General features: G+C 50.4%; 1 protein-coding gene across 1 annotated transcript; it reads right to left on the bottom strand.

Annotated features, from left to right (window-relative positions):
• Positions 1-1172: 1172 nt before the first annotated feature.
• Positions 1173-26842, bottom strand: LOC147096780 (calpain-3-like). Its single transcript, XM_085973130.1, has 10 exons — positions 26542-26842; positions 22348-22417; positions 17828-17946; positions 16781-16914; positions 12493-12664; positions 9677-9760; positions 9267-9352; positions 8482-8559; positions 6445-6599; positions 1173-1429 (listed from the first exon to the last, which is right to left on the bottom strand). The coding sequence occupies exons 1-10, from the start codon at positions 26737-26739 to the stop codon at positions 1173-1175; spliced, it is 1353 nt and encodes a 450-aa protein (XP_085829256.1). The 5' UTR covers positions 26740-26842.
• Between the last annotated feature and the right edge of the window lie 1034 nt (positions 26843-27876).

The following is a 27876-nucleotide window of genomic DNA, read 5'->3' as shown; positions in this document are numbered from 1 at the left end:
TACAATAAGTTCCGCTCCTTGATTTATTTTTAGTTTCCCTTCTAGCACTGGTAGTTTACCCTCTGTGCAAACAGATACAAAGTATCTGGGAACACCACCACCTCCAAGTTCCCCTCCAAGTCACACACCAGCCTGACTTGGAAATATATCGGCCGATCCTTCATCGTCGCTGGGTCAAAATCCTGGAACTCCCTCCCTAACAGCACTGTGGGAGCACCTTCACCACACGGACTGCAGCGGTTCAAGAAGGCGGCTCACCACCACCTTCTCCAGGGCAATTAGGGATGGGCAATAAATGCTGGCCTTGCCAACGATACCCACATTCTATGAACAAATTTTTTTAAATGTGTTTAATAAATCTATCATTACCTTATCGCCTGCGTCTGTCTTTAATGGGCCCACATCTCCCTTAGTCACTCTATTACTCTTAGGGGGAAAAATTCAGTATCGCCCTGTTTGGGGCGCCATTATCGGCCGTGCGCAAAGTTTAGCGCCTGGCGCTAATTATCGCCCCCGACTGCAAACTTGGCTTTTATCGCCCCTGGAGGTGATTGGAGTGCTAAATCAGGTGCTTCACACCTGTCTTAAGGCGCAAAGTCCGAGGAGCGAGGCGCTACCTCAGAGCGCTGGCGATGCAAGGAAGGGCAAATCAAAATGAACCTGCAAAGTGCTGCTCAGTATCCAAAACTCCTTCACACAGCGTTGAATCTCTCCAGAAGTCTCTCTCTCTCTCTCTCAGAATGCGTGGTGCAAAAATGTCACCGACAAAAAATGGCAGGAAGCGGTCGCCTTTAAATAGCGCTCCCCCAGTCCCTTTCTGACAGCATAACGCTCCCCTCAACCTGTCGTTGCTAGCGGCAGGCGGTAAGGCAGGGGGCGCCACTCAATATCCAGTCCGGGGCGCTACCGGGACGTTGCGCACTCGACTGACGTCACAATCTGCCGGCGCAGGAGATCGTGGCGGTAGTGGTTAGTGCTGCCGCAAAATGTCTAGTTAATTTTGCGAGCGGCGCAAACATCGCCGCGCCCGGGCGCGAGTGGCTTTGCGCCCCAATTGGCGCCCTCTTAACGCGCTAACGGGAGGCGCAAACAACTGAATTTTTCCCCCTTAGTATATTGATAAAACCATTTGCTATTAGCCTTCATTTTACTTGCAAGATTTTTCCCCATTTTCAGCGCTCGTATATGTATAGCTCCCTGTGTAACACATTGTTCAGTACACACATCTGTGTGTGTGTGTGTCGGATGATGTTGGAGTTACTCACTGCAAAGATGAAGAACGCGATGTAGAGGAAGTTGATCTTATCTTTCTTTCGGCCGTATTTCTGGAGGAGTTCCACTGTGACCGTGCAGGACACCTCATCATCATTTGGATCATCGTCCTCCTCGAGCAGTGTCAGTCTGTACTGGGGGTTTGTCCAAAACGTTTCTAGTGTAAGTGGGTTGGGGGGGGGGAGGGGGAGCGAACCAGGAGAGAATAAGAGAAATGTCAGTGAATCTGCGAGCTCCGGGCTCAGAGGGAAGTCCACTGAATGTTGCCAGCCCTTAGAGATTGGCATCCCTGACTACTGTCCAGTTACACAATGGACATGTTCCGTTATGTATCTGCTCTCCAAGTATTCCCATATTCCTAAACAGACGGTCAATCTAGCACCCCTTGGGACTCTACCTCAAGCTCCCACAGATCTAGCACCCCTTGGGACTCTACCTCAAGCTCTCACAGATCTAGCACCCCTTGGGATTCTACCTCAAGCTTCCACAGATCTAGCACCCCTTGGGACTCTACCTCAAGCTCCCACAGATCTAGCACCCCTTGGGACTCTACCTCAAGCTCCCACAGATCTAGCACTCCTTGGGACTCTACCTCAAGCTCCCACAGATCTAGCACTCCTTGGGACTCTACCTCAAGCTCCCACAGATCTAGCACCCCTTGGGACTCTACCTCAAGCTCCCACAGATCTAGCACTCCTTGGGACTCTACCTCAAGCTCCCACAGATCTGGCACCCCTTGGGACTCTACTTGGGACTCTACCTCAAGCTCCCACAGATCTGGCACCCCTTGGGACTCTACTTGGGACTCTACCTCAAGCTCCCACAGATCTAGCACCCCTTGGGACTCTACTTCAAGCTCCCACAGATGGAGCACCATTTGGAGCTGTAACTCCAGCTCCTACAGTTCTAACACTCCCCGGGCTGTACCTCAATCTCCCACCCTTGTGTGTCTTCACCTCCCTCAGAACATAAGAACATAAGAATTAAGAGCAGGAGTTGGCCATACGGCCCCTCGAGCCCGCTCCGCCATTCAATAAGATCATGGCTGATCTTCGACAGCACCTCCCAAACCCGTGACCTCTTCCACCTAGAAGGACAAGGGCAGCAGGCGCACGGGAACACCACCACCTCCAAGTTCCCCTCCAAGTCACACACCATCCTGACTTAGAAATATATCGCCGATCCTTCATCGTCGCTGGGTAAAAGTCCTGGAACTCCCTACCTAACAGCACAGTGGGAGCACCTTCACCACACGGACTGCAGCGGTTCAAAAAGGCGGCTCACCACCACCTTCTCAAGGGCAACTAGGGATGGGCAATAAATGCTGGCCTTGCCAGCGATGCCCACATCCCATAAACAAATAAATTAAACATTTTTAAAAACTCCACTTTCCCGCCTGATCTCCATATCCCTTGATTCCCCTAGAGTCCAAAAATCTATCGATCTCAGCCTTGAATATACTCAACGACTGAGCACCCACAGCCCTCTGGGGTAGAGAATTCCAAAGATTCACCACCCTCTGAGTGAAGAAATTCCTCATCTCAGTCTTAAATGGCCGACCCCTTATCCTGAGACTGTGACCCCTGGTTCTAGACTCTCCAGCCAGGGGGAAACAACCTCTCAGCATCTATCCTGTCAATCCCCCTTCAGAGTCTTGTATGTTTCAATGACATCTCCTCTCATTCTTCTAAACTCCAGAGAATATCGGCCCAATCTACACAATCTGAGGCTTCCCTTCTATACAGTTTTCAAAGTCAAACTTTGCGTCACCTAACCACTACTGTCTGATTTAAAATAGCTCTAACATTTATAAAGCACCTTAATCAGGCTCTCAGGACGTCTCAGACTATTTTACTTGCGATGAATTACTTTTTTTGTGTAGTCACTGTTGTAATGTAGGTGAACGCGGCAGCCAAATACTGCACAGCAAGATCCCGGGTGATATTTTTTTTTTGGGGGGGAGCTTTGGTTGAGGGGGGAATGTTGGCCACAACTCCCGGCTCTTTTTCCAACAGCACCGTGGGATCTTTAACGTCCGCCTGGACGGCCAGACGGGAGCCTCGGTTTAGCGTCGCATCCGAAAGACGGCACCTCCAACAGCGCGGCACTCCCTCGGCGCTGCACTGTGAGCGTCGGTCTGGATGATGGGCTCCAGGCCCGGAGTGAGACTTGAACCCACGACCTTCCGATTCGTGACAGCAGCTTCTCTCACGCTTTTCACCCTCGGTGCTGCCCTGCACTTTGGGTCTGACCCTTCAACCCATGGGGAGGAAGGGGCCAGGCGGGGTGGGGGGTGGGGTGGGCGGGGGGTTCTCAATATTTAAAAAATCTCCGCGTGTCTATGTAACTGTACGCTGTTGTATGCACTCTATCCACAGATAAGAACATAAGAAGTAGGAGCAGGAGTAGGCCATACGGCCCCTCGGGCCTGCTCCGCCATTCAATAGGATCATGGCTGATCCGAACCTAGACTTACGTCCATTTCCCTGCCCGCTCCCCATAACCCTTAATTCCCTTATCTGCTAGGAAACTGTCTATCTCTGTTTTAAATTTATTTAATGTCGCAGCTTCCACAGCTCTCTGAGGTAGCAAATTCCATAGATTTACTACCCTCTGAGTGAAGAAGTTTCTCCTCATCTCAGTTTTGAAAGGGCAGCCCCTTATTCTAAGATTATGCCCCCTAGTTCTAGTCTCACCCATCAGTGGAAACATCCTCCCCGCATCCACCCGATCAAGCCCCCTCACAATCTTATATGTTTCGATAAGATCGCCTCTCATTCTTCTGAATTCCAATGAGTAGAGGCCCAACCTACTCAACCTTTCCTCATAAGTCAACCCCCTCATCTCCGGAATCAACCGAGTGAACCTTCTCTGAACTGCCTCGAGAGCAAGTATATCTTTTCTTAAATATGGAAACCAAAATTGCACGCAGTATTCCAGGTGTGGCCTCACCAGTACCCTGTATAACTGAAGCAAGACTTCCCTGCTTTTATACTCCAACCCCCTTGCAATAAAAGCCAAGGTTCCATTGGCCTTCCTGATCATCTGCTGTACCTGCATACTAACCTTCTGTGTTTCATGCACCAGGACCCCCAGATCCCTTTGTACTGTAGCACTTTGCAGTTTCTTTCCATTTAGATAATAACTTGCTCTTTGATTTTTTCTGCCAAAGTGCATAACCTCACACTTTCCAACATTATATTCCATCTGCCAAATTTCTGCCCACTCACTTAGCCTGTCTATGTCCTTTTGCAGGTTTTTTATGTCATCCTCACTCACTGCTTTCCCTCCCATCTTTGTATCGATAGATTTATCTAGATAGACCTATCTTAGCTAGATACCTATAGGCTTACCAATCCCTTGTGGTTGCAGTCTCAATCAGAGGGTTCGATTGCAGGAGGCTTTGTTCACCTCAGAAACCGCCACTTATTAAAACAACTGTTGCACGAAAGTGGATGAAACTCATCTCCCCCGCCTCTCCAGCCGCACGCATTTCGCAGAAGGACGCAGGCTGGAGCTTGCTCAAAGAATGCAACTCGCTTCACAGTTGAAATGATACTGGGAAACTATTCACACTTGTGGTATCTGACACCTTGTCAACCCACCGCCCAGCGCCCCAAGCCATTACTGCGCTGTAACATGCTCCAACCTGTGTCGTGTCTACCGTGTGGAAATGCGACTCTGTCCCGCAGTAACTAACTGAGTGCCAGGACCCAGTTACCCAAAGAGAAGATAGCATAGCGAGTCTGGGGCCGGTTCCGCCAGGGCTCACCGTCAACCCTCCAACCCAACCAGTCGATGCACAAGTGTCAGCCGTGGCCCAGTGGGCCGCACTCTCATCTCTCAGTCAGAATAGGTCGTGGGTTCAAGTCCCACTCCAGAGACTTGAGCACATAAATCTAGGCTGACACTCCCAGTGCGGTACTGAGGGAGTGCTGCACTGTCGGATCTCTCTATCTGCTCTCTCAGGTGGATGTGAAAGATCCCATGGCACTATTTTGAAGAAGAGCAGGGGGAGTTCTCCCTGGGGCCAATATTTATCCCTCAACCAACATAACAAAAACAGATTATCCGGTCATTATCACATTGCTGTTTGTGGAAGCTTGCCGTGTGCAAATTGGCTGCTGCGTTTCCCACATTACAACAGTGACTACACTTCAAAAGTAATAAATTGGCTTAAAGTGCCTCGGGACATCCTGAGGTTGTGAAAGACACATGTCTTTCTGATTCATTTGCAGCATTGCAAATTTTAAATGAACAGAAATCAGCAGAAAGAAGGAGGCAGTTGGGACTGTGCCAATCAACCCTAAGCAGCTAACAGCTCCTCTGCATGCTCACACTGTCTCGAAACGCATCAACACGTCCTCCCCTCTCCAACTCATTATACCTCAGGGCCTCAAAAAGTGTGGCACACCTCCTCACCTCTCCCTCGGTCCTGCCCTTCCTCTTACTATCAGCAGGCTTTTCCACCTTAATGCCTTTCGCGCCGACTCTTCTCAACCTTGGTGCCCTTTGCCCGTGTCTCGCAATGTGTAAGAACATAAGAAATAGGAGCAGGAGTAGGCCAATCGGCCCCTCGAGCCTGCTCCGCCATTCAATAAGACCATGGCTGATCTGATCCTAACCGCCAATCCACTATCACAGAACCATCTCCTGAATCTAACAGAATTAGACACACGAAATAGGAGCAGGATCAGGCTACACGGCCCCTGGGCCCGCTCCGCTACCCACAGGGCCATGACCGATCCGAACCTAGACTCATGTCCAAATTCCTGCCCGCTCCCCGTAACCCTTAATTCCCTTTACTTCTAGGAAACTGTCTATTTCTGTTTTAAATTTATGTAATGATGTAGCTTTGACAGCTTTTTGGGGCAGCATATTCCATGGACCTACCACCCTCTGAGTGAAGTAGTTCCTCCTCATCTCAGTTTTGAAGGAGTGGCCCCTTATTCTAAGACTATGCCCCCTAGTTCTAGTTTCACCCATCATTGGGAACATCTTCCCTGCATCCACCCGATCCAACCCCTTCACAATCTTATATGTTTCAATAAGATCGCCTCTCATTCTTCTGAACTCCAATGAGTAACAGTTGATGCCGCTCGGCGGCAGCGGCGGCGGCGTGGCCGAGAGGCGTCACTGGGCGCCGTGCAGCGTGGCGTTCGGCGCCCGTACCTTCGTTAGCGTTGCCACCGGCGCTGATTCCTGACATCCACATGCCCTCGTGGCAAGTCAAGGCCCACACGCAGTTGGTGCTGTGTTGGCACAGGGGATTGAGACTGCACAGCTCCATCTGTGTGAAGCTCTCCACGAATATATTAGCCGGTATCCTGCACAGGGAGGGAGTGAGACACGGAACAAAAAGGTTAGTGAGCGAGGTCCAACAGCTTTGACCCGGATGCGTATTCAACCTAAAACAGAATCCGGATATAAAAGAAAGACTTGCATTTCACGACCACCGGACGTCCCAAAGCACTTTATAGCCAATGAAGTACTTTTTTGAAGTGTAGTCACTGTTGTAATGTGGGAAACGCAGCAGCCAATTTGCGCACAGCAAGCTCCCACAAACAGCAATGTGATAATGACCAGATAATCTCTTTTTAGTGATGTTGGTTGAGGGATAAATATTGGCCCCAGGACACCGGGGGGAACTCCCCCTGCTCGTCTTCAAAATAGTCGCTGTAGGACCTTTCACGTCCACCCAAGAGAGCAGACGGGGCCTCGGTTTAACGTCTCATCCAAAAGATGGCACCTCTGACAATGCAGCACTCCCTCAGTACTGCACTGGGAGTGTCAGCCTAGCTTTACGTGCTCAAGTCTCTGGAGTGGTGGCTTGAACCCACGACCTACTGACTCAGAGGCAAGAGTGCTGCCCACTGAGCCACGGCTGACACACAGTCTTGAAACCAAAATGTTCCTCCATTGCTGAATGTCACGTCTCCGGAACGAACAGCAACTTGCAGTTACATAGCGCCTTTAACGGAGTTGAAGGTCCCAAGGCGCTGCACAGGAGACAGAATAGGAAGGGCTTGCTGCCAATCCCAAACAGGACTTTAGAAATGTGTGCGATTTCATCGCCCCCCCCTCGCTCCCCCCGCCAGACATCCTCAAACCGCCCTCGAGTACTTGGCCCAAATGGATACTCTCAAGGTGTGAGCCGAGATACTGAGGGGTAGAAATCCGTGTGGGGCGCTCGCGCAAAGTGGGTGGTATCACCTCGGCCGCCCGTTATACGCCCAGCCCAATATTCGATTCCATTGACTTCAACAAGAGCAGCGACCGCCCCCAGACGGATTTCTATCCCTCAGGGTCTCGGCTCCCACCTTGAGAGTGTCCACTTGTGGGGGGGGGGGGGGGGGTGGGGGCGGGGATAATCACACCTGCGCAGATTTGCCATCTGAAGCCATTGGATAGCGACCAGGAGTCCCGACTGACCGCCCCTCCGCAAGCCAGGGCTCTGAGGGAACCGCACCGCTGAAAGTGATGGAGCTTCACCCTGCTCGCTCTCCAGCCCTGTGGTGAAGACAGGCATGCCAGCACCCTGATGTGCCTCTCTATCATGTGGTTTTCTTGGCCTCTCCCTTATCTTGCGCTGGATACCCAGCGGGGGCGTAATACCTCTGTCGGAGTACGAAGGCGAAAGTCTCCTTTAAAAACCAATATAAGATTCTGAGGGGGGGATTGACAGGGTAGATGCTGAGAGGTTGTTTCCCCCCTGACTGGAGAGTCTAGAACCAGGGGTCACAGTCTCAGGATAAGGGGTCGGCCATTTAAGATTGAGATGAGGAGGAAGTTCTTCACTCAGAGGGTTGTGAATCTTTGGAATTCTCTACCCCAGAGGGCTGTGGATGCTCGTTGAGTATATTCAAGGCTGAGATCGATAGATTTTTTGACTCTAGGGGAATCAAGGGATATGGAGATCGGGCGGGAAAGTGGAGATGAGGTCGAAGATCAGCCATGATCTTATTGGACAGTGGAGCAGTGGAGGGGCCGAATGGCCGACTCCTGCTCCTAATTCTAATCTTCTTATGTTAACCATCAGCCAGTAAAGGCTGCCCGTGTCACTGCCCCACCGACTAACAACTGTCCCAGCACTGAGCCACAACTCACCCTTCAGTAACGGCACCCCCCCCCCACCCCGCCCTATATCAGCAAAGGACTCTCTCACTCTCGGCACTGGTTCAGAACCAAGGTTTGGAGTGAAGCACCTACCAGAACTCCCCGTCCTCCTTAATCTTCAGCTTCAGTCTGGCCTTCTCCTCATTGCTCACGCTGTTCCAATTGGAAGACCTGTGACAAGAAGAACAAATGTTGACCGTGCCCGGGAGCTGGGGAATCCGGCCCAGACCAACGGGCTGAGAGTCCGCCAAGGTCTGAAATGAAATCAGTTTGGACAAATCCAGATTCCGCCGAGTACAAACTGGCACTAAATTGGAAGTATCGACTCAGAGAGTTCTCTTCTCGGGATGAGTGGTAAGTGTCACATTGCTGCTCTCGGAGAACGAGGCACGCTGAAGGAGCTTTACTCTGTATCTAACCCGTGCTGTACCTGCCCTGGGAGTGTTTGATGGGACAGTGTAGAGGGAGCTTTACTCTGTATCTAACCCGTGCTGTACCTGCCCCGGGAGTGTTTGATGGGGCAGTGTAGAGGGAGCTTTACTCTGTATCTAACCCAGGCTGTACCCGCCCTGGGAGTGTTTGATGGGACAATATAGAGAGAGCTTTACTCTGTATCTAACCCATGCTGTACCTGCCCTGGGAGTGTTTGTTGAGACAGTGTCGAGGGAGCTTTACTCTATATCTATCCCGTGCTGTACCTACCCTGGGAGTGTCTGATGGGACAGTGTAGAGGGAGTTTTACTCTGTATCTAACCCGTGCTGTACCTGCCCTGGGAGTGTCTGATGGGACAGTGGGTGTCTTCAGTGGCCGTACTAACATCCCTTACTTGGATGAGCACAAAATTCACCAAACCAAAGTGAAGAGTTCTGCCGGTTACCTGTCGCTCCACGGCCCGTTGTACTCCGTGTGACCCCATGGGTTCCTCAATTGGAGGAGTCTAACCGAGGAGCGGTCGTACTTCACCTGGTGACGGGAAATGAGTGGGTCAAAATCGACAGTAAAACAGGTAACAGTGATGGGGTGCGCCAGCTCCTGCTTATTGATAGAACCCGTGAACGAAATGCCGAGCGCAGTGGGCATCTGTCGGCGTGCACTCGCCTAGAGCACTGCAGTAATGGCGGCTGAGACGGGAACGCAAAGAAGTAGATGGCAGGCGCAACATGTCTGAGCGCGGCCCCGCACCGTGCGGACCACTCTGCATCTCCGCGGCTCGGAAACGGGAACCCGCGTGATCACGCGGTTGGCATCTTCCGCCGGGCGCCGGCTCGTTGCAGGCCAGGTACTCACCGTGTCCGCGTCCATGATGGCGTAAGCGTGCGCGTACATCAACCCAAGGCCGTTGTCCTTCTCCAGATCCTCTGGGTTACTGGCCTGGAACAATCCAGATCGTTAGCTTTGGAATCAGCACCAATCTCCGAGATCCCGTTCCCCTATCCCAGGAATCCAGACTGACGCTGCAGGCCGAGATTATTTATCCCAACACACCTCGCTAATCCTACCGGCTAAAAGGTTGTTTGTAAATGATATAACTGTGCACAGCTTTGGTCTCCTTATCTGAGAAAGGACATACTTGCCTTAGAGGTGCTTGAATGAAAGTTCTCTTGATTGATTCCTGGGATGGAAGGGTTGTCCTATGAGCAGAGATTGAGTAGAATGGGCCGATACTCTCTGGAGTTTGGAAGAATGAGGGGTGAGCTCATTGATGTGAAGGAATTCTACCTTATAACCTTTTTAGAAAAATACACTACCTATGAAGGAATTCTACCTTATAACCTCTTTAAAAACATGACGAGCTGGATTTGAAAATTCTAGCTATGAAAGAATTCTGGCCTTGTTGGGACAGGACAGTTGTTGGCCCTGAATGGGTAACCTTATTAAAACAGGACAATGGTCAACCCTGGATAAATGATCCTGATTAAACTTCTTAAGAATGATGTAAAGGATAATGCACAGACAAAGGACATCGGCCCTGTGAACATAAACGGTAAACTCCCAATAACTACTGATGATGCAGCAGTAAGAAGTGCAGGGGTCAGCTAAAAGATGATTAGTGATAATTAACTTGGATCAACAAAAAACCTTATGAAATACAACTGAAAAAGGGTATAAATATTGAAGTCTCGAATGAGATAATCAGACTCGCTTTAATGGGGCAAAGCGATTTTCGACTACAGGGGCAGCTCTGTGGCCCCCCACTCTTTTGTACCTCAGGATTGAAGGTAACTGCTACCTTGATAGTTGATGGATATCCCGTATAGAAAATTTTAAGAACTGCAATACTGAAGCGAAGTTAAGATTTAAAAGTAAGATTCTCTGTTAAAAATAAAATTGTATTTTTTCTCTTTTTAGAATTGTTAAGGTTGCGATTGACTGAATATATTTAAGAAGGCGATAGATAGATTTCTAGACACAAAAGGCATCAAGGGATATGGGGAGAGCGGGAATATGGTATTGAGATAGAGGATCAGCCATGATCATATTGAATGGCGGAGCAGGCTCGAAGGGCCGAATGGCCGACTCCTGCTCCTATTTGTTTATGTTTCTGTGACTGATTCACCAACTGTAAATCATATGTTGGTTCTTTTAATAAATCTTTGCATATTTTTAGAATTGTCTCACATAAGTCTTCTGTATCAATAACTTGTGAACCCAATCTCTGTACACTCTTTGATGAAGAGATACATTTCTGAGGGGAGATCTCTGGACCCTCGTAAATCCGGGACGTTACAGTCTGGCTAAACTTAATAAAAGCGCTATCTGGAGGACAGTAACATTCTCGGGTTGTTCCTTCCCTTTAGGGAGAGATAGCCCGGACCTTTAGACCCAGTTAAGTGGCAGCTGTCTCCCATTCTGCCAGCGCATTTCACACCTAATCTAGAGCCATCTTTTGTCTCCACTAGTCCTATCACCATCTCGTCTCGTTTTGACTACCTCTTAATGTCTCATTTCTCTTTTGTTCTCTCCCAGCCCTGCCTTTCGATCTATTTCATTTCCTGTGCCTTTCCAGTCTTGACAAAGAGTTTGACTCGACACGTTGACTCTATTTCTCTCTCCACGGATGTTGCCTGGCCTGCTGAGTTTTTCCAGCATTTTCTGTTGTTATTTAAGCGTCTTTAGGATTCGGCTACCTCAACCTTTAGTTGAAAGTGAACATCTGAGATGATCCGGGATAGCCCCAAAGGGGCTAGGACATGTAAATATCCTTCCATTGAAACATACAAGATTCTGAGGGGGGATTGACAGGGTAGATGTTGAGAGGCTGTTTCCCCTGGCTGGAGAGTCTAGAACCAGGGGTCACAGTCTCAGGATAAGGGGTCGGCCATTTAAGACTGAGATGAGGAGGAATTTCTTCACTCAGAGGGTGGTGAATCTTTGGAATTCTCTGCCCAAAGGGCTGTGAATGCTGAGTCTTTGAGTATATTCAAGGCTGAGATCGATAGATTTTTGGACTCTAGGGGAATCGAGGGATATGGAGATCGGGCGGGAAAGTGGAGTTGAGTTTGAAGATCAGCCATGATCTTATTGAATGGCAGGAGGGGCCGAATGGCCGACTCCTGCTCCTAATTCTTATGTTCTTATAACCTGTCCTCCTGGATACCCAGGCAATTTCCTGACTTCGCTCATGCTGCTGTGAAGATGAGCCAAGTGGACAATTTTCCCACAGAGCGAGGCACTCGGAACAAGTACCCCACAATAGGGATCCTCCAGGCCATGCTCCCTCTATCCCCCCGTGCCCCCCAACGCCCAATCTCCCCTGAGCCACAACCCCCCAATCCCCCTCTCTCCCTCGACCCCCATTCCCATCTCCCTGGACCCCCATTCCCCAGTGTCACTCTCTGCCCCCCACCCCTCTCCGATCTCAGACCTCGGGGGAAGGGGGGGTGTTGTGGGGGGCATGGCTGGTGCTGTGGCGGGAAATTCAAAGCCTGACGATCTCCCGGGGAGATCCATGGGCCATTCCGGGGAGTCTCCCGGGAAACCCAAGGGTCAAGGAACGGAGGAGCCGGGGGCATGTCTGCAGGCTGCCTGGTAACACTGTGCTGGAGCCTCTCGGCGCTGTTGACAGATCAACGGTTCAGAAAGTGCGGGTGTGATGACATTACCTCGATACTGCAAGACAGCAGGGTTTGCTTGGTGAGAGCGCGCTTCACCAACACCCACATCTCGTCCGATTTAGTGGAGCCCAGCTCCATGGACACAGCAATGCCGCTGGTGAAATCCTCCATCGCCTCCGACACAAGGCCACCCCGTAAACTGGCATAGGAACCGTTAATCCTACAGGAGCAAGAGCCGAATTTCAACTTCCTCGCAATATAATGAACTTCGCTATTACCGAGGCTTAATTCTTCAAAAGAACATCTTACAGTGAGGGGTGTGGGGTATATGAGAGTGTTACAGTGAGGGGTGTGGGGTATATGAGAGTGTTACAGTGAGGGGTGTGGGGTATATCAGAGAGTGTGACAGTGAGGGGTGTGGGGTACATCAGAGTGTTACGGTGAGGGGTGTGGGGTATATCAGAGAGTGTTACAGTGAGGGGTGTGGGGTATATCAGAGTGTTACAGTGAGGGGTGTGGGGTATATCAGAGTGTTACAGTGAGGGGTGTGGGGTATATCAGTGTGTTACAGTGAGGGGTGTGGGGTATATCAGAGTGTTACCGTGAGGGGTGTGGGGTATATCAGAGTGTTACAGTGAGGGGTGTGGGGTATATCAGAGTGTTACAGTGAGGGGTGTGGGTATATCAGAGTGTTACAGTGAGGGGTGTGGGGTATATGAGAGTGTTACAGTGAGGGGTGTGGGGTATATCAGTGTTACAGTGAGGGGTGTTGGATATATCAGAGTGTTGCAGTGAGGGGTGTGGGGTATATCAGAGTGTTACAGTGAGGGGTGTGGGGTATATCAGAGTGTTACAGTGAGGGATGTGGGGTATATCAGAGTGTTACAGTGAGGGGTGTGGGGTATATCAGAGTGTTACAGTGAGGGGTGTGGGGTATATCAGAGTGTTACAGTGAGGGGTGTGGGGTATATCAGAGTGTTACAGTGAGGAGTGTGGGGTATATCAGAGTGTTACAGTGAGGGGTGTGGGGTATATCAGAGTGTTACAGTGAGGGGCGTGGGGTATATCAGAGTGTTACAGTGAGGGGTGTGGGGTATATCAGAGTGTTACAGTGAGGGGTGTGGGGTATATCAGAGTGTTACAGTGAGGGGTGTGGGGTATATCAGAGTGTTACAGTGAGGGGTGTGGGGTATATCAGAGTGTTACAGTGAGGAGTGTGGGGTATATCAGAGTGTTACAGTGAGGGGTGTTGGATATATCAGAGTGTTGCAGTGAGGGGTGTGGGGTATATCAGAGTGTTACAGTGAGGGGTGTGGGGTATATCAGAGTGTTACAGTGAGGAGTGTGGGGTATATCAGAGTGTTACAGTGAGGGGTGTGGGGTATATCAGAGTGTTACAGTGAGGGGTGTGGGGTATATCAGAGTGTTACAGTGAGGGGTGTGGGGTATATCAGAGTGTTACAGTGAGGGGTGTGGGGTATATCAGAGTGTTACAGTGAGGGGTGTGGGGTATATCAGAGTGTTACAGTGAGGGGTGTGGGGTATATCAGAGTGTTACAGTGAGGGGTGTGGGGTATACAGAAAAAATTTACAAGGATGTTGCCAGAAATGCGAGGATGCAGCAATCCAGAAAGATGAGCACAGGGATGATGGGCGAACAGAACTTGGTGTGAGTTAGGACGCGGGCAGCCGAGTTTTGTGCAAGGTAGGCTGGTGTTGGGTTGCGGTTTTGTGCAGCTTTATTCAATGCTCTGGTTTCAATAGACAATTATTTCTCTCAAATTGCGCCCCAGGAATTAATATAAACTGGTTACTCTGGTTTCACAGCGAGCGCTGTTTAGCCACACTGCCAGGTTCTGCTGTTCGGCTGCTGTTTACGAAGCTACATGTGAGCGGGGCCTTTATTCAAAGCCATTCCTCATTTTCTTTTGAAAATAATATTACATCAGATATACAGCAAAAAATCCGGCCATTTGGCCCAACCAGTCCATGCCGGCGTTTATACAGTTATACAGGGTACTGGTGAGGCCACACCTGGAATACTGCGTACAGTTTTGGTTTCCATATTTAAGAAAAGATATACTTGCTCTCGAGGCAGTTCAGAGAAGGTTCACTCGGTTGATTCTGGAGATGAGGGGGTTGACTTATGAGGATAGGTTGAGTAGGTTGGGCCTCTCCTCATTGGAATTCAGAAGAATGAGAGGCGATCTTATCGAAACATATAAGATTGTGAGGGGGCTTGATCGGGTGGATGCGGGGAGGATGTTTCCGCTGATGGGTGAGACTAGAACTAGGGGCATAATCTTAGAATAAGGGGCTGCCGTTTCAAAACTGAGATGAGGAAAAACTTCTTCACTCAGAGGGTAGTAAATCTATGGAATTTGCTACCCCAGAGAGCTGTGGAAGCTGCGACATTAAATAAATTTAAAACGGAGATAGACAGTTTCCTAGCTGATAAGGGAATTAGGGGTTACGGGGAGAGGGCAGGGAAGTGAACGTGAGTCTAGGTTTGGATCAGCCATGATCCTATTGAATGGCGGAGCAGGCCCGAGGGGCCGTATGGCCTACTCCTGCTCCTACTTCTTATGTTCTTATGTTCTTATGCTCCACTCGAGCCTCCTCCCGTCTTTCCTCATCTAAATCTATCAGCATAACCCTCTGTTCCCTTCTCCCTCGTATGTTTGTCCAGCCTCCCTTTAAATGCATCTATACTATTCGCCTCAATCACCCCCTGTGGCAGCGAGTTCCACATTCTCGCCATTCTCTGGGTAAAGAAGTTTCTTCTGAATTCCCTATTGGATTTCTTGGTGATTATCTTATATTGATGGCCTCTAGTTTTGATCTTCCCCACAAGTGGAAACACTCTCTCTGTATCCACTCTAACAAAACCTTTCACAATTTTGAATCACCATTTTAACTCTTACACGCTTACTCTCCCCACCTCCCCCGCAAATGGAGACCCACAGGACCAGAGCTCTAGATTGACTCGCTGCTCTGGGCCGGGTGGGGGATGGGCAGCTCCCCCGGCGCTAAGCTAGGGATGGGAGAGCAGGGGCATGGAGCTGTTTGATGGGACAGTGTGGAGGGAGCTTTACTCTGTATCTAACCCGTGCTGTACCTGCCCTGGGAGTGTTTGATGGGACAGTGTAGAGGGAGCTTTACTCTGTATCTAACCCGTGCTGTACCTGCCCTGGGAGTGTTTGATGGGGCAATGTAGAGGGAGCTTTACTCTGTATCTAACCCGTGCTGTGCCTGCCCTGGGAGTGTTTGATGGGACAGTGTAGAGGGAGCTTTACTCTGTATCTAACACGTGCTGTACCTGCCCTGGGAGTGTTTGATGGGACAGTGTAGAGGGAGCTTTACTCTGTATCTAACCCGTGCTGTACCTGCCCTGGGAGTGTTTGATGGGACAGTGTAGAGGGAGCTTTACTCTGTATCTAACCCGTGCTGTACCTGCCCTGGGAGTGTTTGATTGGACAGTGTGGAGGGAGCTTTACTCTGTATCTAACCCGTGCTGTACCTGCCCTGGGAGTGTTTGATGGGACAGTGTAGAGGGAGCTTTTTACTCTGTATCTAACCCGTGCTGTACCTGCCCTGGGAGTGTTTGATGGGACAGTGTAGAGGGAGCTTTACTCTGTATCTGACCCGTGCTGTACCTGCCCTGGGAGTGTTTGATGGGACAGTGTAGAGGGAGCTTTACTCTGTATCTAACCCGTGCTGTACCTGCCCTGGGAGTGTTTGATGGGACAGTGTAGAGGGAGCTTTACTCTGTATCTAACCCGTGCTGTACCTGCCCTGGGAGTGTTTGATGGGACAGTGTAGAGGGAGCTTTACTCTGTATCTAACCCGTGCTGTACCTGCCCTGGGAGTGTTTGATGGGACAGTGTAGAGGGAGCTTTACTCTGTATCTAACCCGTGCTGTACCTGCCCTGGGAGTGTTTGATGGGACAGTGTAGAGGGAGCTTTACTCTGTATCTAACCCGTGCTGTACCTGCCCTGGGAGTGTTTGATGGGACAGTGTAGAGGGAGCTTTACTCTGTATCTAACCCGTGCTGTACCTGCCCTGGGAGTGTTTGATGGGACAGTGTAGAGGGAGCTTTACTCTGTATCTAACCCGTGCTGTACCTGCCCTGGGAGTGTTTGATGGGATGATGTAGAGGGTTTTACACTGATTGGCTGAAATAAGAAGCCTTCTATTCCGATGATGACATCCTTCACCTGGAGTATAAAATTCACACATAAAGTTTTCAAAGACCAATTCTCTCATGTAGTAACAGCAAACCCAGTGTAACGTGTAAGGAAACGCTTTGTTACAACATTTATGTGAAATACCTACTTGGCGTAGGCCTTCTCGAGCAGAGCACTCCAGAGCTCGTTCTTCGAGGACGAGGAGGTAAAGACCAGGTTCTGGTGCAGAGTCGGGAGTTGGTCGTCGATGACCACTTCCACCCATCTCCCATACTGCCAGAACTAGGGAGACAGGATAGGAAGGAAGAGGGGAAATTAATCGCACTTCCTGAAATCCTGTCCCTGCGACTGAGAATGGCCCCTTGCCTATTTTCTGTCCTTTTTCTCCCGAAGGCGCTGATTCCTGCGCGGGCATCTCTCCACAGGTGCTGCCGCCATCCTCACTCAAGCGGCCATTCTTCACATGCGAGTCTAGACAGGGCTATTCCACTGTGGGAGGTGGCACATCCCCATGCCTGTCCATAAAGCACATCTACACAGACTTCACAGCAGAGGCCACAGGATAGTTGGAACCCCGGCTGATTTGAGCCTCCCTAACCCAGGGGTACTGGAGCCACCAGTAGCTCCTTCTGCTGCCCAGGGTAAACCAATAAGTCAACGCAAACATACGCAGGAACACATGCACGAGCACATACATGAACATACATGAACACACACACACGAACACACACACATACGCGACATGCATGCACAAACACACACACACACAGACACGCACACACAAACATACATGGACATGCACACATATGAACATATACAAACACGCACACACACTCTCACAAATGTACACGAACACACACACAAACATACATAAACACGCACACATGAGCATACCCGAACGTGCACACACAGAAACATACAGAACACGCACATGCACACAAACATGCACACACGCTAATGTACACGAACACGCACACACAAACATACATGAACATGCACACACACGAATGTACACGAACACACACAAACACACATGAACACATACACTCTCATGCACACACAAACATACATGAACACGCACACACACACACACAAGGACACATACAGATGTACAAACACAGACGCACGCTCACGCTCACACACACAGACAAACAGACGCACTGGTGCCATCTGCTCTGTCATTTGCTCTCCATACCCGAAAGCGAAAGATCCCAGCGTACAGATTCTGAAAGCTCTGGTCACTTGGGACCACGTACGAGAAGAGCTGATCATCCAGGGTCAGTGAGGACATGGCCGCCAGGAGCCAACAGTCGCCTGAAGAGAGAAGGAGAGAGCGAAAACGTAACCAAATACACAGCAGGTCAGTCAGTATCTGAACGAGGAACGACAGGGCAAAGTCTCAGTTGGAACCTGGCATTCTTCACAGTTGCTTGTGTGAACACAGGAGGAGGGGGAGGCCATTCAGCCCCTAGAGCTTGTTCAATGAGATCATGGCTGAGTGGCAGGCAGTGACTAGTGGGGTACCGCAAGGATCGGTCCTAGGACCCCAGCTGTTCACAATATATATTAATGATCTGGATGAGGGAATTGGATGTAATATCTCCAAATTTGCAGATGACACAAAGCTGGGCGGGAGGGTAAGCTGCGAGGAGGATGTCGGGAAACTCCAGTACGATTTGGACAGGTTGGGTGATTGGGCAGAAACATGGCAAATGCACTATAATGTGGATAAATGTGAGGTTATCCACTTTAGTGGCAAAAACAGGAAGGCAGATTATTATTTGAATGGCAATCGATTGGGAGAAGGGGAAGTGCAAAGAGACCTGGGTGTCCTTGTGCACCAGTCGCTGAAGGTAAGCATGCAGGTGCAGCAGGTGGTTAAGAAGGCAAATGGTATGTTGGCCTTCGTAGCAAGAGGGTTCGAGTACAGGAACAAGGATGTCTTGCTACAGTTGTACACGGCCTTGGTGAGACCGCACCTTGAGTATTGTGTGCAGTTTTGGTCACCATACCTGAGGAAGGACGTTCTTGCCATGGAGGGAGTGCAGCGAAGATTCACCAGGCTGATACCTGGGATGGCGGGAATGACGTATGAGGAGAGATTGTGTCGATTGGGCTTATACTCACTGGAGTTTAGAAGATTGAGAGGGGATCTCATCGAAACCTATAAAATTCTGTCAGGTCTGGACAGACTAGATGCAGGAAGGATGTTTCTGATGGCCGGGGAGTCCAGAACCAGGGGTCATAGTCTAAGGATAAGGGGTAAGCCATTTAGGACTGAAATGAGGAGGAATTTCTTCACCCAGAGAGTGGTGAACCTGTGGAATTCTCTGCCACAGAGGGCGGTGGAGGCCAGTTCATTAAATATATTCAAGAAAGAGTTGGATATGTTTCTTGAGGCTGAAGGGATCAAGGGATATGGGGAAAAGGCGGGGACAGGGTACTGAGTTTGGATGATCAGCCATGATCACATTGAATGGCGGAGCAGGCTCGAAGGGCCGAATGGCCTACTCCTGCTCCTATCTTCTATGTTTCTATCTGTATCTCGACCCCATTTACCCACCCTTGGTCCATCTCCCTTAATACCCTTATCTGATAAAAATTTGTGTAAGCCATTTCTTTTCAGAGACTTGAGCATAAAAATCTAGGCTGACACTCCCAGTGCAGTGCTGAGGGACTGCTGCACTCTCTGAGGTGCCGTTTTTTGGATGAGACATTAAACCGAGGCCCCGTTTGCTCTCTCAGGTGGACGTAAAAGATCCCATGGTGCTATTTTGAAGAAGAGCAGGGGGGCGTTCTCCCCGGTGTTCTGGGGCCAATATTTATCCCTCAATCAACATCACTAAAAACAGATGATCTGGTCATTATCACATTGCTGTTTGTGGGAGCTTGCTGTGCGCAAATTGGCTGCTGCGTTTCCTACATTACAACAGCGACTACACTTCAAAATGCACATCATTGGCTGTAAAGCGCTTTGGGACGTCCGGTGGTCGTGAAAGGCGCTATAGAAATGTAACTCTTTGTTGCTTTTATTTGATCTCACAAGTCTCCTGCATTTCCACTTTTCTTGAATTTGCATATTCTTTATATTGTATCTTATCTCATTTGTTGATCACAGTTTCCTAAATACACAAGTGGAACATTTGCCTTTTAGCTAATGGTGTATGTACTGGTAATATATAATATGTACTGGTCTTATATTGTACCAAATACTCCTTTGAATGTCTCGCACTGTTTGTCTGTAGAATTACCCTTTAACTGTGTGGCCCAGTTTTTTTAAATTCGCTTATGGGATGTGGGCGTCGCTGGCAAGGCCAGCATTTATTGCCCATCCCTAATTGCCCTTGAGAAGATGGTGGTGAGCCACCTTCTTGAACCGCTGCAGTCCGTGTGGTGAAGGTGCTCCCACAGTGCTGTTAGGGAGGGAGTTCCAGGATTTTGACCCAGCGACGATGAAGGAACGGCCGATATATTTCCAAGTCAGGATGGTGTGTGACTTGGAGGGGAACTTGGAGTTGGTGGTGTTCCCATGCGCCTGCTGCCCTTGTCCTTCTAGGTGGAAGAGGTCGCGGGATCGGGAGGTGCTGCCGAAGAAGCCTTGGTGAGTTGCTGCAGTGCATCTTGTAGATGGTACACACTGCAGCCACGGTGCGCCGGTGGTGGAGGGAGAGAATGTTTAAGGTGGTGGATGGGGTGCCAATCAAGCGGGCTGCTTTGTCCTGGATGGTGTCGAGCTTCTTGAGTGTTGTTGGAGCTGCACTCGTCCAGGCAAGTGGAGAGTATTCCATCACACTCCTTACTTGTGCCTTGTAGATGGTGCTCAGTTTATGTCTCATCCCTTTGAAATTAGCCTTAGTTACGTTTAAGTTTAAGTTAAGACCTTGGTTTGTGATTCGCCCTTTCAAAATTAACATCAAATTCACTTTTCCCTTACCGTCAGATCGTTAACTATTTCTGGCTCGTTATTTATCACTAAATCTAGTCTGGCCTGTTCACTTGTCATCTCAAACATATTGTTCCCCAAATACACTCGAGAAATTTGCCGACTTGTGCTATTCTGCTTCTCCCAGTCAATGTGAAAATTAAAACCTCTCATTAAAACCGCTTTGACTTTAGCGACGTGCTTCTCTGATCTCCGTATTTGTGCATCCCTTGACCGCATCACTACTGCCAGGAGCTCTGCAAACAACTCCCACCAGGGTCTTGCACCACGTTACCTGTAAGCTGCACTGCCCCGGACCCCGGCACTGGCTTTTCAATGTTAAGTCTCTCGCGCGTGTGTGAAAGGGGGCCCCGGACCTCCCCCCCCACCCCCAAAGAAATAAGAGGGAACATTGGTCCTAGAAACATAGATAGAAACATAGAAGATAGGAGCAGGAGTAGGCCATTCAGCCCCTCGAGCCTGCTCCACCATTCAATGCGATCATCGCTGATCATCCAAATTCAGTACCCGGTCCCTGCTTTCTCCCCATATCCCTTGATCCCTTTAGCCTTAAGAAATATATTTAACTCCTTCTTGAATATATTTAATGAATTGGCCTCTACTGCCTTCTGTGGTAGAGAATTCCACAGGTTCACCACTCTCTGGGTGAAGAAATTCCTCCTCATCTCTGTCCTAAATGGCTTACCCCTTATCCTTAGACTGTGACCCTGGTTCTGGACTCCCCCGCCATCGGGAACATCCTTCCTGCATCTAGTCTGTCTAGTCCTGTTAGAATTTTATACGTTTCAATGAGATCCCTTCTCATTCTTCTAAACTCTAGCGAGTATAAGCCCAATTGACCCAATCTCTCCTCGTACGTCATTCCTGCCATCCCAGGTATCAGCCTGGTGAATCTTCGCTGCACTCCTTCCATGGCAAGAACATCCTTCCTCAGATAAGGCGACCAAAACTGCACACAATACTCAAGATGTGGTCTCACCAAGGCCCTGTACAACTGCAGCAAGACATCTTTGTTCCTGTACTCGAATCCTCTCGCTATGAAGGCCAACATACCATTTGCCTTCTTAACCGCCTGCTGCACTGCATGCTTACTTTCAGCGACTGGTGCACAAGGATGCCCAGTTCTCGTTGCACTTCCCCTTCTCCCAATCTATTGCCATTCAGATAATAATCTGCCTTCCTGTTTTTGACACCAAAGTGGATAACCTCGCATTTATCCACGTTATATTGCATCCGCCATGCTTCTGCCCAATCACCCAACCTGTCCAAATCATCCTGGAGTTTCTCGGCATCCTCCTCACAGCACACATGCCCACCCAGCTTTGTGTCATCTGCAAACTTGGAGATATTACATCTAGTTCCCTCGTCCAGATCATTAATATATATTGTGAATAGCTGGGGTCCAAGGACCTATCCCTGCGGTACCCCATTAGTCACTGCCTGCCACTCGGAAAAAGAGCCGTTTATTCCAACTCTTTGCTTTCTGTCTGCCAACCCGTTCTCTATCCAAGTCAATACCTTGCCCCCAATCCCATGTGCCTTAATTTTACACGCTAATCTCTTATGCGGGACCTTATCGAAAGTCTTTTGAGAATCCAAATACACCACATCCACTGGTTCTCCCTTATCTCTCTACCACCCTTTTTGAACAGTGGGGTAACATTAGCTACCCGCCAATCCATGGGTACTGTTCCAGAGTCTATCTGCTTGTGTACAATTAAGAATGAGAAGGAGTCGTCACTGAGGGGTTCTCAGTGGCCGGCACAACTTACCCAGTACGCCCTGGCGGATGTCGGTGGCGTCGACCGACTTCACGAAGAAACGGGGATTTCTAAAGAGTTCCTGGAAATTGAAATGAGAGGCTCAATTCAGCATTGTATATTTCAACCTTTCTGTGTAAAGGGCTACTTGCAAAAATTGATACACTCCCACAGACATTCGGCAAATATTGATACGCTCCCGTGAACCCCTCAAATAAACTTATGCTCCCGGGAACCTCCCTGTAAATACTGACACACTCCCGGGGACCCCCTGTAAATACTGACACACTCCCGGGGACTCCCTGTAAATACTGACACACTCCCGGGGACCCCCTGTAAATACTGACACACTCCCGGGGACCCCCTGTAAATACTGACACACTCCCGGGGACTCCCTGTAAATACTGACACGCTCCCGGGGACCCCCTGTAAATACTGACACACTCCCGGGGACCTTCTGTAAATACTGACACACTCCCCGGGGACTCCCTGTAAATACTGACACACTCCAGGGGACTCCCTGTAAATACTGACACACTCCCGGGGACCCCCTGTAAATACTGACACACTCCCGGGGACTTCCTGTAAATACTGACACACTCTCGGGGACTCCCTGTAAATACCGACACACTCCCGGGGATCCCCTGTAAATACTGACACACTCCCGGGGACTCACTGTAAATACTGACACACTCCCAGGGACCCCCTGTAAATACTGACACACTCCCGGGGATTCCCTGTAAATACTGACACACGCCCGGAGACCCCCTGTAAATACTGACACACTCCTGGGGACCCCCCTGTAAATACTGACACACTCCCAGGGACCCCCTGTAAATACATACACACTCCCGGGGACCCCCTGTAAATACTGACACACTCCCAGGGACTCCCTGTAAATACTGACACACTCCCAGGGACTCCCTGTAAATCCTGACACACTCCCGGGGACACCCCTGTAAATACTGACACACTCCCAGGGACTCCCTGTAAATACTAACACACTCCCGGGGACTCCCTGTAAATACTGACACACTCCCGGGGACTCCCTGTAAATACTGACACACTCCCGGGGACCCCCTGTAAATACTGACACACTCCCGGGGACCCCCTGTAAATACTGACACACTCCCGGGGACTCCCTGTAAATACTGACACGCTCCCGGGGACCCCCTGTAAATACTGACACACTCCCGGGGACCTTCTGTAAATACTGACACACTCCCCGGGGACTCCCTGTAAATACTGACACACTCCCGGGGACCCCCTGTAAATACTGACACACTCCCGGGGACTTCCTGTAAATACTGACACACTCTCGGGGACTCCCTGTAATACCGACACACTCCCGGGGATCCCCTGTAAATACTGACACACTCCCGGGGACTCACTGTAAATACTGACACACTCCCAGGGACCCCCTGTAAATACTGACACACTCCCGGGGATTCCCTGTAAATACTGACACACGCCCGGAGACCCCCTGTAAATACTGACACACTCCTGGGGACCCCCCTGTAAATACTGACACACTCCCAGGGACCCCCTGTAAATACATACACACTCCCGGGGACCCCCTGTAAATACTGACACACTCCCAGGGACTCCCTGTAAATACTGACACACTCCCAGGGACTCCCTGTAAATCCTGACACACTCCCGGGGACACCCCTGTAAATACTGACACACTCCCAGGGACTCCCTGTAAATACTAACACACTCCCGGGGACTCCCTGTAAATACTGACACACTCCCGGGGACCCCCTGTAAATACTGACACACTCCCGGGGACTCCCTGTAAATACTGACACACTCCCGGGGACCCTCTGTAAATACTGACACACTCCCGGGGACTGCCTGTAAATACTGACACACTCCCGGGGACCCCCTGTAAATACTGACACACTCCCGGGGACTCCCTGTAAATACTGACACACTCCCGGGGACTGCCTGTAAATACTGACACACTACCGGGGACTGCCTGTAAATACTGACACAATCCGGGGGAGGTTAGGTGCTAACCTTCGAAGAACAGTATCGTACAGCGCTATCACTGCAGAAATGTTTTATGTATTTTAATGTAGTAACAGAAATAATCCGTGCGTCACTAAATATAGGAAAGACCAGAAATCGTTCTCATGGACCTGCTGGCTCTGGAAACACCAGACTGGAACTTTACAATTTAAATCTGTTTAACATCTGTCCAGTCCAGTTCAGCCCAGTCCAGTCCAATAGTTTAACCCAGTCCGGTCCATTACTTTAACCCAGTCCGTTCCATTAGTTTAACGCAGTCCGGTCCATTAGTTTAACCCAGTTCTGGCCATTAGTTTAATCCAGTCCAGTCCATTAGTTTAACCCAGTTCTGGCCATTAGTTTAACCCAGTCCGGTCCATTAGTTTAACCCAGTTCTGGCCATTAGTTTAACCCAGTCCGGTCCATTAGTTTAACCCAGTCCAGTCCATTACTTTAACCTACTCCGGTCCATTAGTTTAACCCAGTTCTGGCCATTAGTTTAACCCAGTCCGGTCCATTAGTTTAACCCAGTCCAGTCCATTAGTTTAACCCAGTCCAGTCCATTAGTTTAACCCAGTCCGGTCCATTAGTTTAACGCAGTCCGGTCCATTAGTTTAACCCAGTCCGGTCCATTAGTTTAACCCAGTCCGGTCCATTAGTTTAATCCAATCCGGTCCATTAGTTTAGCCCAGTCCAGTCCAGTCCAGTCCATTAGTTTAGCCCAGTCCAGTACGGTCCATTAGTTTAGCCCAGTCCAGTACGGTCCATTAGTTTAGCCCAGTCCAGTACGGTCCATTAGTTTAGCCCAGTCCAGTCCATTAGTTTAGTCCAATCCGGTCCATTAGTTTAGCCCAGTCCAGTCCAGTCCATTAGTTTAGCCCAGTCCAGTACGGTCCATTAGTTTAGCCCAGTCCAGTACGGTCCATTAGTTCAGTCTAGTCCGGTCCATTAGTTTAGTCAAGTCCAGTCCGGTCCATTAGTTTAACCCAATCCGGTCCATTAGTTTAACCCAGTCCAGTCCATTAGTTTAACCCAGTTCTGGCCATTAGTTTAACCCAGTTCTGGCCATTAGTTTAACCCAGTCCGGTCCATTAGTTTAATCCAGTCCGGTCCATTAGTTTAACCCAGTCCGGTCCATTAGTTTAACCCAGTCCAGTCCATTAGTTTAACCCAGTTCTGGCCATTAGTTTAACCCAGTTCTGGCCATTAGTTTAACCCAGTCCGGTCCATTAGTTTAATCCAGTCCGGTCCATTAGTTTAACCCAGTCCAGTCCATTAGTTTAACCCAGTCCAGTCCATTAGTTTAACCCAGTTCTGGCCATTAGTTTAACCCAGTTCTGGCCATTAGCTTAACCCAGTCCGGTCCATTAGTTTAACCCAGTCCAGTCCATTAGTTTAACCTACTCCGGTCCATTAGTTTAACCCAATCCGGTCCATTAGTTTAACCCAATCCGGTCCATTAGTTTAACCCAGTCCGGTCCATTAGTTTAACCCAGTCCAGTCCATTAGTTTAACCCAGTTCAGTCCATTAGTTTAACCCAGTTCTGGCCATTAGTTTAACCCAGTCCGGTCCATTAGTTTAACCCAGTCCGGTCCATTAGTTTAACCCAGTCCGGTCCATTAGTTTAGCCCACACCGGTCCATTAGTTTAACCCAGTTCTGGCCATTAGTTTAGCCCAGTCCGGTCCATTAGTTTAACCCAGTCCGGTCCATTAGCTTAGTCCAGTCCGGTCCATTAGTTTAACCCAGTCCGGTCCATTAGTTTAACCCAGTCCAGTCCAGTCCATTAGTTTAGCCCAGTCCAGTACGGTCCATTAGTTTAGCCAAGTCCAGTCCGGTCTATTAGTTTAGCCCAGTCCAGTCCGGTCCATTAGTTTAGCCCAGTCCAGTCCGGTCCATTAGTTTAACCCAGTCCAGTCCAGTCCATTCGTTTAACCCAGTCCAGTCCGGGCCATTAGTTTAGCCCAGTCCAGTCCGGGCCATTAGTTTAGCCTAGTCCAGTCCAGTCCATTCGTTTAACCCAGTCCAGTCCGGGCCATTAGTTTAGCCTAGTCCAGTCCGGGCCATTAGTTTAGCCTAGTCCAGTCCAGTCCATTCGTTTAACCCACTCCAGTCCGGGCCATTAGTTTAGCCCAGTCCAGTCCGGTCCATTAGTTTAACCCAGTCCAGTGGCTCTGGCCCGGTCTCACTCACACTGGCTCGGATCCACTCGATCCTGGTCTCCTTCAGCTGCCCCAGAGACTCCTGCTGAGCCGGGAAGTGGGGATCCTGGAAGAGCCGCTCCTGCCGGAGGCACCGGCTCCGCTCAGCCTCGAACTCCTGATCCCTGAACCGCAGCGGGTTGTCCCGCGACCCGAGCTGGAGCCCCGGGAAGGAGCTGGAATTCCCCATCACAGAGCGCGATCCCCAAATCCCCCAAAACACAAACACAAACCCCGAGCTCCCGGACCTGGAGCTCCCGATCACCGAGTAACGCTGGGCGGCTCCTGGATCCGCCCCGCCCCGCCCTCCATCACACCTTCCCTCCCTCCCTCCATCACACCTTCCCTCCCTCCCGCCCTCCATCACACCTTCCCTCCATCCCGCCCTCCCTCACACCTTCCCTCCCTCCCTCCATCACACCTTCCCTCCCTCACACCTCCCTCCCTCCATCACACCTTCCCTCCCTCCTGCCCTCCATCACACCTTCCCTGCCTCCCGCCCTCCATCACGCCTTCCCTGCCTCCCTCCCTCACAACTTCCCTCCCTCCCGCCCTCCATCACACCTTCCCTCCCTCCCGCCCTCCATCACACCTTCCCTCCCTCCATCACACCTTCCCTCCCTGCCTCCCTCCACCTTCCCTCCCTCCCTCCATCACACCTTCTCTCCCTCCCCGCCCTCCATCACACCTTCCCTCCCTCCCTCCCGCCCTCCCTCACACCTTCCCTCCCTCCCGCACTCCCTCACACCTTCCCTCCCGCCCTCCATCACACCTTCCCTCCCTCCCTCACACCTCCCCTCCCTCACACCTTCCCTCCCTCCCTCCCTCCATCACACCTTCCCTCCCTCCCTCACACCTTCCCTCCCTCCCGCCCTCCATCACACCTTCCCTCCCTCCCGCCCTCCCTCACACCTTCCCTCCCTCCCTCCCTCCCTCACACCTTCCCTCCCTCCCGCCCTCCCTCACACCTTCCCTCCATCCCTCACACCTTCCCTCCATCCTGCCCTCCATCACACCTTCCCTCCCTCCCTCCCTCCATCACACCTTCCCTCCCTCCCTCCTTCCATCACACCTTCCCTCCCTCCCGCCCTCCATCACACCTTCCCTCCCTCCCGCCCTCCAGCACACCTTCCCTCCCACCCGCCCTCCATCACACCTTCCCTCCCTCCCTCCTCCCTCACACCTTCCCTCCCTCCCGCCCTCCCTCACACCTTCCCTCCCTCCCTCCCTCCATCACACCTTCCCTCCCTCCCTCCATCACACCTTCCCTCCCTCCGCCCTCCAGCACACCTGCCCTCCTCCCGCCCTCCATAACACTTCCATCCAT

Source organism: Somniosus microcephalus, chromosome 34, assembly GCF_052327205.1.
Source record: "Somniosus microcephalus isolate GS21.2 chromosome 34, FLI_Smic_1.0, whole genome shotgun sequence".
NCBI classification, from domain to species: domain Eukaryota; kingdom Metazoa; phylum Chordata; class Chondrichthyes; order Squaliformes; family Somniosidae; genus Somniosus; species Somniosus microcephalus.
The sequence above is the reverse complement of the archived record's forward strand: the minus strand, read 5'-3'. Positions and strand labels throughout refer to the sequence as shown.